This window comes from Barbatula barbatula (genome assembly GCF_947034865.1).
Source record: "Barbatula barbatula genome assembly, chromosome: 13".
Taxonomy (NCBI): Eukaryota; Metazoa; Chordata; class Actinopteri; order Cypriniformes; family Nemacheilidae; genus Barbatula; species Barbatula barbatula.
In genome coordinates this window covers 14,641,232-14,657,451 of record NC_136776.1, presented here as the reverse complement: position 1 = coordinate 14,657,451, position 16,220 = coordinate 14,641,232, and the positions used below count along the sequence as shown (strand labels likewise).

The 16,220-nt window shown below is 37.5% G+C and overlaps 1 protein-coding gene across 2 annotated transcripts; it reads left to right on the top strand.

Moving 5' to 3' along the window:
- The first annotated feature begins 3,112 nt into the window (after positions 1-3,112).
- On the top strand, positions 3,113-14,462 carry LOC306902699 (adhesion G-protein coupled receptor G7-like). 2 transcript variants are annotated; one of them, XM_079471490.1, is made up of 13 exons: positions 3,113-3,221; positions 5,820-5,992; positions 6,097-6,185; positions 9,872-10,002; positions 10,277-10,339; positions 10,465-10,536; positions 10,685-10,839; positions 12,294-12,406; positions 12,503-12,834; positions 13,277-13,358; positions 13,485-13,643; positions 13,737-13,896; positions 14,130-14,462. In XM_079471490.1, exons 7-13 carry the CDS (start codon positions 10,810-10,812, stop codon positions 14,136-14,138), a joined length of 885 nt encoding a protein of 294 aa, XP_079327616.1. In that variant the 5' UTR covers positions 3,113-3,221; positions 5,820-5,992; positions 6,097-6,185; positions 9,872-10,002; positions 10,277-10,339; positions 10,465-10,536; positions 10,685-10,809; the 3' UTR covers positions 14,139-14,462. The 2 variants fall into 2 exon arrangements, with proteins under 2 accessions (XP_079327616.1, XP_079327615.1); XM_079471489.1 differs by having other exon boundaries at positions 14,075-14,453.
- Positions 14,463-16,220: the final 1,758 nt, after the last annotated feature.

Below are 16,220 nucleotides of genomic sequence, written 5' to 3'. Positions count from 1 at the left end.
AAAGCTGGTCACAGACCCTCAACATCCTGGGTTACAGGACGGAAAGCAAAGACAGAAGACCCCAGGCCTCTGTGGTCACTTCTGATTTAAGGTAAGAATCATGGAATTACTTACTTGATCTGTGCGTTTGTGAGGATTGGCCCTAATCCTATTTAATATTGATGTATTTTTTTTATAATTGTTATGTGAGTTATTCTGTTTTCATCATGATTTGCTGTAAACCTCAGGGAGGATCGGAAAATAGGACTCCCCCGAAAGCCACTTTGTAATTCGAACCCTGTGCAGGACGTCATGGACCTGAGACTTGTGAGATTTTTTATGTGTGGATGTTTAGAATGAGTTTTTATCACAGTATTATAACTTTGTCCTCTTTTTCTTTCATAATGATTTGGTGCATCTGCAGGGAAGTATTCAAAATATTAGCCAGAGTGAGGAAAGCACGGAGAAGAAAGTTTGTCAACTGCTGGTCACAGAAGATCAGCCCATCATATTAGGACATCAAAGATTTGCATCTTCCTCACTGTGGTGTAGGTATCCGCCCCTAACACCCATTCAAACAAAGGGCACACCAGCTCGTCCCATGCACCCACTAAGGAGCCTTAAGTCCCTCAGGTGGGGCAGCTCAAACCGAGAGCTCTGTTCTGCCCCCACCCCACAGTAGACCCCACTGAGGAACCTAAAACCCCCCAAAAAGATTTGAATTTATTTGTATTACTTATAAGGCATCTCTGTTTTAAAAAAGAACCCCATCGTTACCCAAGAATCCTTTTTACCATCATATCCTAATCTACCCTAATGACAGGCGTTTCACAAAAAAATTATAAAACAATTCACACCCATTAAACCATCTTCATGTTTCCTCAATACAACATGTTTGTTTTTGTGTGTTCATTTACCAAATGTTTGAATTATAGTAAAAGTTCATTCAATAGATTTGAATAACTAATAATAGTATTAGAATAAATGTAACTTTTGAGGTTATTGTTGCACAACTGGGTGTTTGTTCTTTATCCGCAATAAACAAGCTACAGAGATCATACCAGCTCCAGAAAATATGATTATATAACCCCATTCTATCACCTCTACACTGGTTACCGGTTACGTTCTGTATTCGTATGAAGCATTACTACTTAAAAAGCCTTTAACGCGTGTGTATTTAACCACGCTCTTTATGATAGCAAAACTCTGGATGTTTGTTGAAAGGTAGAGATATTTTTGCATTTGTCTACTAAACTATGGAAACAAATAGTCACATAATGCATATTGTAACCTTGTACTTCAATTATATTAGATCACATTGAAATGTTTTTTCTTCTGAAATGTTACGAACAGCAGCTATGCTCATTCTTCTCCATTTGATTTTTGTTTTAACCTCGGGGGTATTCTGAGACTATGCCAGCTCCGGTTTGGATCTTCAGACGACCCAACACCTGTGGAGAGATGATAACAACCCCTGTGATGAATTTGGAAGACGTAAGCTTTGAATCGAAATATAAAACTGTCCTTGTCAGTGTTTTACTGAAAGATCAACAGCATGAGAATAAGGAGGCATGCACAGATGTATCGCTGGTGAATAAACAGGTGACTAGCGACACACTAGTCTATGATACTATCACTGTCTTTGCTGGTATTCACAGGAGGAACCAGATGATAATATAGAGATAAAGAGCAATGGAGACGTCAATAGAGAACCAGGAAGAGCAGGTTAGTAATCCACAGGTAAGCAGTGTACAAGTGCTCCAGTAGCTGTCGTAGTCATGGATGAGACCAGACTGTGTATGTGAGAGAAATCCTTTTATACTGTACTAGTGGAGCAACTTGTTACTGTTTCAAATGAGAAAAATTATTTTATACTATCCATTAAGCTGTGTTCAGTAATATCTAAACATGCCATTAATCTCAGAAAGTTACGGTGAGATCACTGGGCAGAATATTGACAAGTGTCCATAAATGAAGTACCTGGACCCAGTGGCGGTTCTACATTGAATTGCACCCCGGGCGAGACCACCTTTGAGCGTCCCCCCCAAAAAATTTATAAATAAAAATAAAACACACAAACAAAATTATGACAAACCGTCAAATTTTTTATAACAACAGAAGAGAAAGAGAAAATTATATTTCTCAATTGCACAAATCCGTTTTTTTATGCACCTGATGGCTTTGACCTTTTCCTGTCCATCTCTGTTTATTTGGCACTAGACAATCAACAGATTCCCCAATCCCCCCAACACTGTCACTCAGGAAACGAGTCACGGCCATAATAGTTTTGCATTACTTATTTCTTATTAGCCATTTCACACAATTCAGAAAAGTCTTTAAACATGTTGCAAAAACAAGTTTTTTTTCCCACTAACATTATTCCCTCGTACTGGATTGTGATGCAATCCTGATTGCTAATGTGATTGCAATTTATCCCATTCCTGGAATGTAATGACATGGCTATGTGCGTGATGGTGGAATGAGTCCCGCCTTCTAAATAAAAGAGCCAATTGTCAATCGTTAAAGCTTAAGCTCGGGTTGCCATAGAAACATGACCTTGTGGTGACGGCTGCTTCTGACATTTTTTTTCCTAATTTTAAAGTCAACAAAACACAAACGGTATTATAAAAAATATTAAATAGACCCGGTACCCGAAGTATTATGATTTGGAGCCGATTTGGATTTGGACCCGTACGGGTCCGGGTCGGGTCTTGGGTCCTCCATGAAGACCTCTACTGCTCTGTTCTGCTCCTGTATGTAGTTGAATATGATCAGAGCTGTCCATGGTGCTGATGTAAACACTCATGTGGCTTTCCTTTAACTCCATATAAACTGATAGAAATACAGTAAGGTGTGTTACACAAAACAGCATAACACAGATTATTTCTAGTGTTTTAGTCAAAGAATATGCAATGGAAGAAAATTATTTTGTTTACTTTTCGGAATGAGTAAGTAAATTGTATTATTGTGTAAATCATAAATGTTTTTGTTTAAATATTTAAATAATATATTAACTGCCCTGTGGTAATTTATGGAAGTGAAGTATACCTGAAATCTCTTTCTGTGGTTGTAAGGGTTCTGTGTTCAGTGCAGTGTTGTGTCTTTTATTTTGAAGTCGAGCTTTGTAGTCCTTGTCCATGGTCTTTGTAGTTCTTTATGTTGGCCAATTCTGATTGTGTCCAGGTGGTTCCCTGACTAGTCTGTGTGTATATATACCAGTGTTTGCGCCAATCTTCTGTAAGGTGAGTCTTATGTTTGTCATTTATATCTGTCATTTATATTTGTTACAGATGGAGAAGTGCTGTAAAGGCTTTGTAAAACTGCATAATAGAACTCAAATTTGAGCTATAAATAAAAATTAGCATACAGTGTGTGTTATAGCACATAATATTATAAGTAAAACAACCACATACAGTGTGTGTTGTGTTCAACGACTGAACTGTAGATGATAGGCTCATTTTGTGGCGTATTTATAATTCATTTGTTTTTTTTACTGCAGTTTTTGAACCAGGGAAGAGCTCATTTGGCATGTTGGATGTTTTTATAATGGTTGTATTAAATGTGATGTTAAATGTATGTGGTGTTCAATGGACCAATTGGAGTCCAAGTTGGCATGATGTATTAGGGTCTTCATGAAATGTCTGTAGCATATTTTGCTTAAAAACACTCAATGGCTGTGTAAACAAAACCCATTTTACCTCCTCAAAAACAGCTATGTTCACAGCTACCCGTTTTGGTGCATGTATCTTTAAATGATAATGAGTTACAGCGCATGGCAATGGTTTAGCTGAATGATATTTCCTGAACTCTTCTGCAGTGAGTTTAGTTTTAAATGTCTCAAATCATTCGTCCGGTGACAAAAAATCCGTCAAAGCAAACAGCGCATCCTAATGCGTGTATGCTCTCCTAAAATCCACAGAATTTCTCCTCATAAAACGTTTAAAACGAAACTATCCGCAGAGCCTGTTCAATAGAAAAACAAACAGCTTGCCGCTGCTAAACTTATTGGCTCACATAATGTTTTAACATACAGCTAAACTCCAAGTGCCCATTTGCCAAATAACATGTAACTATAGAGTAAGTTTAACACTGGCTTTGAATGTTATCATTATCCTTTTATATATACGGTACATTTACATCAATTCAGACTGTTGATAAATATTACTAACATCTCTTTCCGTTGGTCTCGATCCCTCTTGAGGAACAACTTTGAAGCTAATCCTGCTTGTACTGTTGTACAGGTTGAAAAAATAGCACTCCGGCTTGAAGTGATTCGCGCAAACAAGCAGGTTTTTACTTACAGGTTTCTGATGGATTTCCAATAAATATTAAATAAATACAATCCTCTCTGTTCCGAGGTTGAGACTCTGTGCAGCGACGACATTGCATGTTGTCCACAAACTTTAGTCATGGCGTCATGGTTTCTCACATGCTCGCAGGGAACGGCACACCTAAACAAACTAACTGGGTTCTTATTTTGCACGTTTTCTGGGTTGCTAGATGCACCGGGGACCCGATTATAGCACTTAAACACAGAAAAAAGCGACTACGCATTTAAGTCTCAGAACCCAAACTAGGTCAGAAGTTGTTTACATCCACCAGGAGGAGCCATTTACAAGAAAATACAAATATGATCATTTTAGATAGATGTAGACTTGTCAGTTTACGCCATTAAACATGCCAATAAACTACTTCTCAGCAGAAGATATTTTGAGAAATGTGTCTGTGGTTTTGTGTCCATACAATGGAAGTCAATAGGGTTCAATGTAGTTTGGTTACCAGCATTTTTCAAAATATTTTTTTTTTCTGCAAATGTTTGGTACATATTTGGTATCCCTTTAATGCCATATTCTTGTTTGACAGATATTTTACCTTTCAAAGGTCAGTTTTATTTTTTAATACCAAACAACAAAGATATTTATACAGATTTTGAACATTTTGAAGGTGGGTAGATGAATACAACATGTTTATTTCAGGGTGAAATATCCCTTAAACCCCACAAATGTTGCTTTCTTTGTGGCTTGCCTTATTGGAAGCTAGTTGGATGTATTTTATGTTGAAATCTTTTTTACAATCATTTTTATAATTTTATAATTGGCTGATGCAAAGTATTTTACTGACAGTTCATGAGGTTATTCAAGTCATGATGTTCATGAGCAGGTGCCAGACCACTTTTGTTGTTGTTTTTCTGTCCATATGTCTGTTAAATGTGACTGTTCTGTATAACTCATGGTACACTATTTATAGTTTTATCGTCGTCACAGACTGAGGCGTTTTCTCTTCCGCTGTAGACAATGACCTCAATAACGGTCATAGCAGTTTTGACCTGTTCAGCCATGTGTGTGTGGATTTAGGATCCCTAGTCCAGTTCATTTAATCCCTTTGGACCCCCATTTTCCACAATAGTGTTTGGAGACCCCACGCAAAGCTGCTACCCAATAATATTCCAGAACTTTGGATAAGGATTAGTAACATACACACTATTACAACTATTTAGCTTTTTAGCGGTTTTAGCTCCCTTGTTTAGTCTTATTTTTAGATCATCTTGAGACCCCCTGGCGGGCCACGTCCACTTGGCTGAGAAACACCAATGTTGCTAAATTGTAATGATCGCACCTACAGCAAGAGGGCGCAAACATTCCTTTACAGCCTACAGCAGAATAAATCTTCATTTTGACTGAGAAGCAACTTCATACACTATTTGTTTGTCATAAATGTGCTGTTTTGACAAACAGGTAAACACAGAGACAAGTTGATTGAAAAAGTTATGAATTACATTTACAAAGAACAGAGTTTCTTCCTCTTGAGTTTCAAAACAACTTTTTTTTCTTTCTCTCCAGGTTTTTATAGCCTACATGCTTTAAGGTTGTTTTTGACGAACCCACTGGCTAAGAACCCCAATTATGTGAAATGGTTGTTTAATGGTAAATACTGCCCGGGATATCTGGATGAAAGTACAAAGCTTTGGGTTCTCCATCCTGGCCTGCTCATTTGCATGGAACATACTTTTGGGGTACGTAACGGCCAAAAGGTTTCCGAGAACGGCTGACAACACAAATTTGCCTGTTTTATTCACACCTTAACTGCAAAGGTAATTCGATTTTCGTCTGTTTTCAGCCCGTTCCTGAACCGTATTGTCTCGGAATCAGCACCGTGTTCTGGGAATTCCTGGCTATCACGTGTCTCTGTGATGTCGATCCATGATGGTAAGTGACAAGTTAGTTTCGCACTAAATGGTCAAATGCACAGACATACAAAAACCACAGGCCTGTGATGGTGCTGAGAGATTTGTGTTGATGCATATTTGAGCTACTTATAAGAGAGCTGAGATTTCCTGTCTGTACCGTGGCTCTGTTGACGGTCTTTTGAGTTATTCCAATCTGAATCAACCAGTTGTTTTCTACAGAAACAAAGACTCTTAATGTTTTGTTCATGAATATTTGCAATAGATTTTTATGAGAGATGGGAATTCGTATGTTAATAGCGCTCATTTTCTCTGCCGCAAGCATGAAAAATTAGGTTGTAATACTTAACATAAATAAATGCATTAGCTAGCATTACCTTAAAATTAGCAATATTGTTTTCCAGCATTATTTAATCTTTGTTAATGTCAGTTAATGCCAGTACAGTTGTTTATGCTACTTCGTTGTGCATCGATTAATCTTAACCATCACAAAGATTGATTTTAAATATATAATTGCGTTTTCCAGAAATGCTGTGACGTTTCTCTCTTTCTCGCTCTAGTTTGTTTCAGACCATGACTAGAAGAGTAAAATAAGACTATAAAATGCTATAAGGGGAATGATTATGAGGAAAATAAAAGCTACCCCCAAATAATGCTTAAAGGAATAATTCAACCGAACAACGGCGGTACCCATTCACTTCTACTGTATAGATACAAAACCATGGGTACGTCAATGGGAAGTGAATGTGTACCGCTGCTGTTCTGTTACCAACATTCTTCAAAACATCTTCTTTTGTGTTCTGCAGAAGTCAGTCATAGAGGTTTGAAATGACATTTTTGGGTGAACTTTCCCTTAAAAAGTGTTTTCTCTAGTGTTTGTTCAAAGGTAAAGTAAGTAAATAAAGTAAACAAAAATGCAGTTTAGAGCCAGAGGTACATATAACCAATATCAGTTATAAGGTGTTTATGTTGTTTTGGGTTTGTCTGAGGTGGTTCAAACCAAAGTGAAGTTTGAGAATTCATGGTCAGAGCTGAGTCATTCAGTCATCTTTGCCAAGGATTCCCGTTTTTGTTTTGGTTGCTCAGTAGGGGGCCGAGGTCGTGGCTCAGAACCAGGTACTCTCCCAAGATTTATTGTTTGAAGGAATATACAGATCTATATGTCTGTGTGCATGTGTCTGACTGCGTTTCAACATGTTGTTCCAATATCTTGTGGCTGTTAAAGAACTAAATGTTGGGCTTTGTAGGTCATGAGAAGCTTGGGAATATATGGAAAGGCAATCTTTGTTGTTTTCTCTCCATGTTCTCTCAGCCTAGGTTCTCTCTCTCATCCTATTTCCATGTTATAGAATAAACAATGCATGTACACTACACGTTTATTGACCATAATGCAATACAGTTTTCCCCATCCAACAACTTTGTTCATGACATCCGAGCAAAAGGTGTTTGATCTCAGCATCCAAACATGAAATCGTTTTGTGTGATAAGATGTCATTGGGAAAAGTTTTGACGTGATGTGATTTTAATGCCTTTCTCTGCTCGCGATTACAGACCCAGCATCTTGGCTAATATTAGAACAAGAGTGGTAAAATAGAAAAAGAAAACAGACGATATTTATTTTCCAAGGAATCAGGTTTGACCCAGAAGAGCGTTCTGTAGTCACAGGTTTGTAAGCGATTGGTGGCACGTGGAGGGAAGATGACCTCACGTGGGCTCGTAGGAGACAAAACGTGTGTGTGCCTTAGAGAGACCACCACGCCTCTGTCGGGGCGCAGAGGGAGAACCAGAGAGTGTGATGTGATATGATATTTGTGAAATTAAAGCTTGGACTGTGGTTTGGCCTGGAATGCTTGCAAGAACATACTTGCTTATGTGTTTGTGTTTAAGCGTAAACAACTTTATTGGTACCAAACCACATCTGCTGACTACTCTATAAGTGTATTACAACCAATAGCGTAGCCAGAAAAGAGACTCTGTGTGTGCATCAGTAAAACTGGTCTTAACAACTTCATTTGAATCTTTCTTTTGCAGAACGCAACAGAATATATTTTGAGAAATGTGTCTGTGGTTCTGTGTCCATACAGTGGAAGTCAATAGAGGTCAATGGTTACTAACATTATTAAAAATATATTATTTTGTGTTCTGCAGTTTGGAATGACATAAGGGTGAGAAATTGAACTTTAACGTTTTTGGACCAATTTGTAATTCTGGTTATGTTGGTAAAACAGGTGGACCAGCATAGATAGGTTTACTGCTCACCAGAAACCAGTATGGTCTTCGCCTGGACATCAAAGCATCCATGATGAGAACCAGCAACTAAACAAAACGTTTTCAGAAGTGCTGGTGAGCGCATTCAGATCCAGTTTAATTTTTGCATTCCTCGAAATCAGACCTCCCTGAACTAGCCGTGTTTTCCTCCAGCTGTTCTACACATCAACATAAAACGTTAAAAATAATGGAGATGATGAAGTGTTACACTTGTTATTATTGGATGCTGTTGCCGAGGACATGCCCACTCACCATTGGCGTCCTTGTGATTGACACGTCCTCCTGCTTCATCCCAGTTAGTGATACGTTTAGTTTGTTTGGAGCTTCTGTCCCTGTGGACCTCCGCTTGAGGCACGGGCTGATGAATGGCATTTCATGGCTGGTTGCTGAAGAATGGAGAGAGTGAGAGGAAAAACCTTGAAGCATTTCTAGCCTAGTGTGGATTGACATTTACCACATAACTGTCCATTGTTTGGGTTTTCAAGCTGCATTTTGAGTCAGAATGCCAAAACAGGAATGTTTATTGAGTCTTCTTGGTTGTTGTAAGACGTGATGATTGAGAGATGATGTTACTGCAAGATTAGGCTCCAATCTCTGTCGGTGGCGTTCTTTATAATGTTCAGAAACTGAAATGACTTTACTGAAAATCTCCCAATATGGACTCCCCTCCAGTCTTGCCTCAACATGGTCTGTTTAAGCAAAGGATAATCTCCCTCTCAAACAGAGATCCAGTTCATGGTGCCTCATAAGGAGACAGAGGTGAACAAGTGTTATATATCCTGATCAGGACTGCTTCCCATATTCATAAATAAACCTTCTGTAAGCTCTTCTATGGTAATAGCGTGACGCTAACAATGCCAAGGCCGTGGGTCCGATCCCAAGGGATTGCACATAGTTATAATCAAATGTATAGGATAATGCTATGCAAGTCGCTTTGGATAAAAGCGTCTGCCAAATGCATAAATGTAAATGTATATTTCGCCCCTTGATTTGATGTCAAGGCCTCCGGGACTCAGTATGGTATGTGCGGCACAGTGAAAGAAAAGCTTCTGGCTCACTAAAAATGTTGTGTCACTTAAAATATATTCCATTAATCAATGCCGCTAGGTCATTCGAGAAGCTAGTTTATGTGAAAAGATATGCGTTGAGAGTATAGTTTCGAAGAAAACAAAAAAGATATTTTGAATAATGTTGTTAAACTAAACAATAATGGCCCCCATTGACTTGCATTATGAACACAAAACCACATAGACATTTCTCAAGATACTGTATGTTTCACAGAATAAAGAAAGGATTTAGATTTTGGGTGAGCTATACCTTTCAGGAGCTAAATACTTTATGATTCCCATCTCTGTGTACTCCCACAAAGCTCACGACGTATAAATGTCAGCATAATGCTTGAATGTACCGTATATCTGAATTTGTATTGTGTTTGTGTAGTTTAACACAGACTCTTCAGAAAGTCTCACTGCTTCAGGACTTGAAAACATCGCTGGTGCAGCCAAATTTGGCAGTGCAGTCTTTTAAGGGGACAAGTCCAATTCGACAAGCGCAGTTAACCTTGTTTAATGGTACGTACACAACAATTTAAAACAATCTTTGGCTGATACTTTAAATATGTGATCTGTAAAAATCTCTCTCTCTATATATATATATAGCCAGGACTAAAAATAAATGTAATTCAATTGTGAAAATGTAAAAAATTGTAACGTAAAAATGTCCACATTGTAAAAAGAATTGCAGGGCTTGCACAATTGGCATTATTACTGGCTGTAAGTCATTTTATCTTGCTAACACGGTAACTTATTATGATTATTATAATTATGATTATTTTCTCATCTACAGAACGGAGTGATACTTTTTTACCTGACAGAATTAAACTGAATTCGAGCCAGAATGTGCCTAAAGGTAAGAAATTTGTATATACATTTATTTCTTGAGTGATAGTGGAGCCATATGGTCTTTCTGTATGGAGTTTGCATACCTCGAGTAAACATCTCTCTCTCTCTTGTGCGCGCACACTATCCCTCTAGACTCTGTGCCTGAAGATTTGCCTATTCCAAAAGACAAGGTTGACCTGCAGATCAATATCACATTCAGTACTGGTAGATCCAAACACATTTTAACCACAACATTACGTTGAAAATTTAGATATTACATTACTGGTATAAATCTATTTCAATAACCAGACATTAGGCACGATTAGGTAATGTCAATAAAGCACTCTCTCTCTCTCTCTCTCTCTCTCTCTAGATTATGATAAAGTTGTCGGGTTTCTTCTCTATGATAGTGATCATTTTTTTCAGTCAAAAAGCTTTAAATCTTCCCTGGATACCAAGAGAAGAGTGCTCTCTGCTAACCTGTTAGAATTTCAAAACATGGAGCTTCAGTTTGCAGTTAAACCATCGGTGAGCAATCTTCTCTGTAATTTCCAACCTTATCAGTTTTGCCGTACTGTTGGAGTGAGCTTCTTTTTCAGCGCCCAGAAGAGATCTCCTCAATATCTTTAGTATTTCACCTTGACATGAATGAGATTTAATGGAGAGCAAATGGAAACTTTCGCTTAAGTCTTGTACACGTCTCCATTAAAGTTTCAGAAGAGATCGCAACAATGTCACAAACTGAGTTTAAATACGGCTAGTCAAAAGTCAATACTGTTGAAGATCTCAATATGAAGGCTCAAATCTCAAATCTATCCAAATTCAGAAAATTTTTACATTTACTGTACATCTTCATAGTCTTTAAGTATTTGAACAATCGTCTCATTTGTTTCTGTTTTTATTTCTCCTAACAATTTAGGACCACATGAGATTATGCACTTCTGCCATTCCATCTATGGCTATATTATAACAGCATCATATAGCACACACAGCTGAAATCTCCTTAAAAACTTCTGATCAATTGAGCATAAAAAATGTTCTATTGGTCATAACAGCACTGTCAGACATAATAAATGACTAACAAATTGGGGCAGTCCTTCAATTGGGGCTGTTTTTTGTGACACGTTTGCGTGGCAAACAATAATTACATTCATCCACTCATTAAATAAAGAAATGAGAAGGTATGGACAAAGATGACCTTATTTATCCACATTTGATCTAACTGTCTTTCAGGATGATTCCACATTGTCCCTCCACAACTTTGCATGTGTGTTTTGGAGTTACTCCAAAAATGATTGGAGTACAGAAGGCTGCACGAAAACAAATAATTTCTCGGGCCATGTACATTGCGGTTGTAAACCCTCGGATGAAAATAATTTAAACTCGCATGAAAAGAATTTTAACTTTGCCATCCTCATGGTAAGCTTTACATTTACAACAAAATCATATTTATTCATTCATTTATTTATTATAGTTAATTCGCAAAATCCTTTTGTTTTTCAAAAATCATGTTTTTATTGTGCATTCCAATAAATATCAATCAAACTGCGGCTGTTTTTTTTTAGTAAGTAATATTAACTAAAACAAATCAGCTAACTAACACAATAAAAGTCCATGAAACATGATAACACAATAAAAAGAGAAGGGAAGTTGACAAGTTAAACCAAAAGGGAATAAACTGATAATCTAACTGAATTTGATGAGGAAAAATGATTTGAAAAATAAATGATAAAAAGATTCAATATTATAGCAACCATGTTTTTTTTATTGAAACCCGAAAAAAACTACCAATCATTTTTATTTATAAATGTATGGTCAAATGGCAACAAAACGTGTTTAGTAGCTGATGTAATCTGTAATATATATTATATTATTACTGATGTAATATATATTATTTATATATTATTTATGTAGTATTGCAGTGATTGACTCTATAAAGACTCTATAAAAACTATAAAGTTTTTAAAAATGTCCTTTTGCAGACTTTCAATACAAACTATCAATATTCAGAAGCATTAAGTTGGATCAGCATTATCGGCTGTTCTGTGTCTATAGTGGGACTGGCTGTCACAGTGGTTTATCAAATTGCGACCAGGTAAAACAAAGTTGTAAACAGCTCACAATCATACTTCTCAGGCATTTTGTTTCCAGTTGACCTGCAGTTTATATATTCATATGTTTTCCGGCACAGGAATTCACGAGGTAGCAGCCCTACCCTGCTTACAGTGAACATCTGCTTGAGCATGACCATTTTCTACCTCATCTTCATATTTGGCATAAACAATCCTATCACACATGCAAAAGAGGAAAAATTTATTCCAGAAAATACAATTCCTTCGTCGGATCACAAGCGGTACCCAGACGAGGGTCCCTGCACCATATTTACAGCCTTGATTCATTACTTTTTGTTGGCCACGTTCACTTGGAATTTTCTTTTTGGGATTCATGTGTTCCTCCTCTTCAAAGCGACTATTACTGGAGCACCTGCATGGTTTCTGAAGGTGTCCGTTGCATTTGGCTGGGGTAGGAGACAATAAAAGTTAATACAACCTCAATTTAATTGAAAATAGTGTATAGTTGAGATATGTAATGGCCAAATAGTGTTTAATTGTAAGGACAAATGTAAAGGGATAGTTTAACAACAGAAAACAGAAATGTTATCATCATTTATTCACCCCCGTGTCCTCCAAAACCTGAATGACTCTTTTTTTTCTGTGGAACACAAAAGCAAACATTTTGAGAAAAGTCTCAGTGGTTTCGTGTCAAATGCAATGGAAGTCAATGGGGGCCGGTGTTGTTGGGTTACCAACATATATCTTCTATTATGTTCTGCAGTAAAAAAGAAAGTCATACAGGTTTGAAATGACATGAGGGTGAGTGAATAATGAAACTATTTGCATTCAGAAGATTACGGCCTAAACCTACAGTTTGCATATGACTGTCCATATACATTTTCTTATCTCAGGGTTTCCAGCTGTCATTGTTGGTATCTCAGTGGGTTCCACTTACAGAATGGATGAGCCTTTAGGTTATCGACAAGAAGAGTTGTAAGTACTACCTAATATAGAATTTGTCCATGTCGACACTACCATAGTAACATAATGGGTTCTTTAATGTCAGATCTCAGTACTTTCACTTGGTAGAAGTTCACTTGTAACCCTTCCTTTCTTAAGTTGCTGGCTGGCTTCTTCGGACCACAAACAGCAATTTGATTTGAGAAAGCCAATGTTCTGGGCATTTCTGCTTCCTCTGGTAATCATGCTCTTCTCAAACACCGCAATGTTGCTGCATTTCTCTCACAACACCTGTAAGACCAACCCTATGTTAAACAGGTACCTAAACCAATTCTCTTCAGATTCATCTATTCATACTTAAGCAATCTTGTTGGTGTCACCCAAAAAGGTTTAAGTGCTCTTGTCTTCTAGATCCCAACAAACTTCTACGAGGAAGAAGCTTCTGAGTAGCTTTACTCTAGCTGTGATGCTTGGTCTGACCTGGGTCACCGGCTACATTTTACTCATCACCCGTGAACAAACTCTCCACTTGATCCTGAGCGTAGTTTTCTGTGTCTGCAACACAACACAGGTGTGAGAATTTTTTTCTTTTCCAACCATTTGCGTGTTGCGCCCGTACAGGCCCGTCAGCCAGCCTGTTATTAAAAATAGAGTCGTGTTGCTGAATTCAACTCATATTACTAAACTTTATGGATTGTTAACATGCAGTGCTTCTATATTCACTTCACATTTTCTTTCCATTCCCAAAGGGCATACAGATATTCGTGTTATTCACACTGAGATCTTTCTTAAAATCAAATCCAGGTTTTCTGAATAATTTGAATGCACCAGACATTGGCCTTCATAGGAGAAACTTCTTTCTATGGAAGGTTAAGTTACCGGAAAGCAGAGAAATCTACACACCTGCAAATCCTGACTCTCTCAGACCACCCGATGTCATCAATGCCAAATAAACTGTTATTTTAAACTGGACATTATTATATATTTATGGTAATGTATCACATATATTGATATTAGATGTTGAAACTGCTGATCACATCAGCTTTAAGGAACTATGTAAAGAATTACCCAGATCTATTAAATTAACTGTGTATCTAAAACAAACAAATAAAGGTTATTCAAAGTTGTATCCATGGCAAACTGATATTATATGTGTTCGGAGTAAGGCATAATGTACAGGCAGCCGGTTGTTATCGCAGAAATAAGCCCGAACAGCGTTAAAGTAAGTGGGAGAGATCGGGAAAAGACCACGAGCCGGGACTGGAACTCGGGTCACGAACTTGGGTCGCCCGGAAGCGCTACAGCGCCACATGTCTGTGCACTAACCACAAGGCTATCGGCTCCGATAAAATGTAAATATTTTATTAGCTCATTTTTATACGGAACGCAGACCTTCCGCAAGGAATAGCCGTTTTCATTACGTTTTGAGGTAAGAAACGACGTTCAACTGTCACAAACAGGCGATTTGGTTGAATCACTATGTGTTATGAAAAGACATATTTATATTTAATTTGTCAAAAAAAACGCATTCCAAATTATTTGCTGCATCAGGGTTACTCGTTTTGAGAGGTTGTTATCTGGGAATAAACTGACCTGCAAATGTCGCGACTGGCCAATCAGAATCAAGCATTCCAACGAGCTGTGTAATAAATGGTACTGTATACCTTCGTTATAAAACTGCAATGTTAAATACTTCTGTGAAATACGCTTTATCCTGTAATAATAATATTTTTAATAGTAATATTTGTTAATTTATGATGTATCTTGATAAACATAAAAAAAACTAATCGTCTGCAATAAAAACTCAGACTGAGTTTGCTCATTCATTACAGCCCCATACATTATAAACAAACATAAACAAAATCGAAAAGACAAAGAATAAAGAATTTAGGACAATAAGTATTAACACATCATATTACACTGTGTGTCAGGTGTGTTGACTGTAACTTTCATACCATTTCTTTCCCTTTTAAATGTTTGTGATGAACTAAACACGTGTTCCCTTATGGGTTGAGAATATTGTACATTTTAAGAAAAAGAAACTTAAATTAGGTTCAAATGTCGTCACAATGTTGTCAGCTGAAAATGTGAGATAAGTGGTCTGGGATGCGGCTTTTAGCTTGGAGGCGGGGCCTCCACACCTGTAACGCCTCTTCACGGTAGTCCAGCAATCAAAACGGGCAACGATATACAGGCTCTCTGCACATTGGATGAGGTCAACTGTCACTCACCTGAAACCAATGAACGTCGCAGTTTTTAAGGCGAGCTGCTGTATATTGTTCGCAGAAGAAGACGATGAACATACGTCATCCAGGGGCTGCTGGCATAAGATAAACAGACAGTGTAGCTCGCGATGCAGGTAAATTATGAAGCGATCATTTATTGTGAAAAATAATCTGGGGTTTATTTAGTCCATTAACGTCATTTCCGGATTGATAATTTCCCAGGTTTATTCTGAGTTTTAAAAAGTGCGATCGACTGTCAGTCAGTTTGAATGCGCGCGCAATAACTTTGCTTTGGGAGCTGACTGACGTCATGCACTGCACGATAACGTTTATTTTGAACAAAATCAGATAAGACAAATTAAATGAACAACTGCACATTTCTTTGTAAAATTGTAAAATTACAAAACTAAACTGCAATTTTAAAACAAAGTCCACATCAAAGAAAACCAACGAACAATTCCAAAGTGTTATTAAATATAATCAAACTTAGACTTTGTGCTTTTGACATTATTTTACATTTAAGAGACGTCAGTATGTTTGTGAACACAGCGGCCCCTCCTGTTCAAAACATGTATTGCATGTAGTGCGCCTGTCTAACAACTTGAACTTCATGTTTCTTCAGTGAACGTCAGTTTACAGCTTTGTGTTTTATAGTTTGTCCACTTCCACT

What these genes read in the sequence shown, in the direction of transcription:
- LOC306902699 (XM_079471489.1), top strand. Translation starts at nt 10,810, where the DNA reads ATGGAGCTTCAGTTTGCAGTTAAACCATCG. An exon ending in AGTTTGCAGTTAAACCATCG is followed by an intron (nt 10,840 to 12,293) that starts GTGAGCAATCTT and finishes GTCCTTTTGCAG; the next exon opens with ACTTTCAATACAAACTATCA. An exon ending in GTTTATCAAATTGCGACCAG is followed by an intron (nt 12,407 to 12,502) that starts GTAAAACAAAGT and finishes TTTCCGGCACAG; the next exon opens with GAATTCACGAGGTAGCAGCC.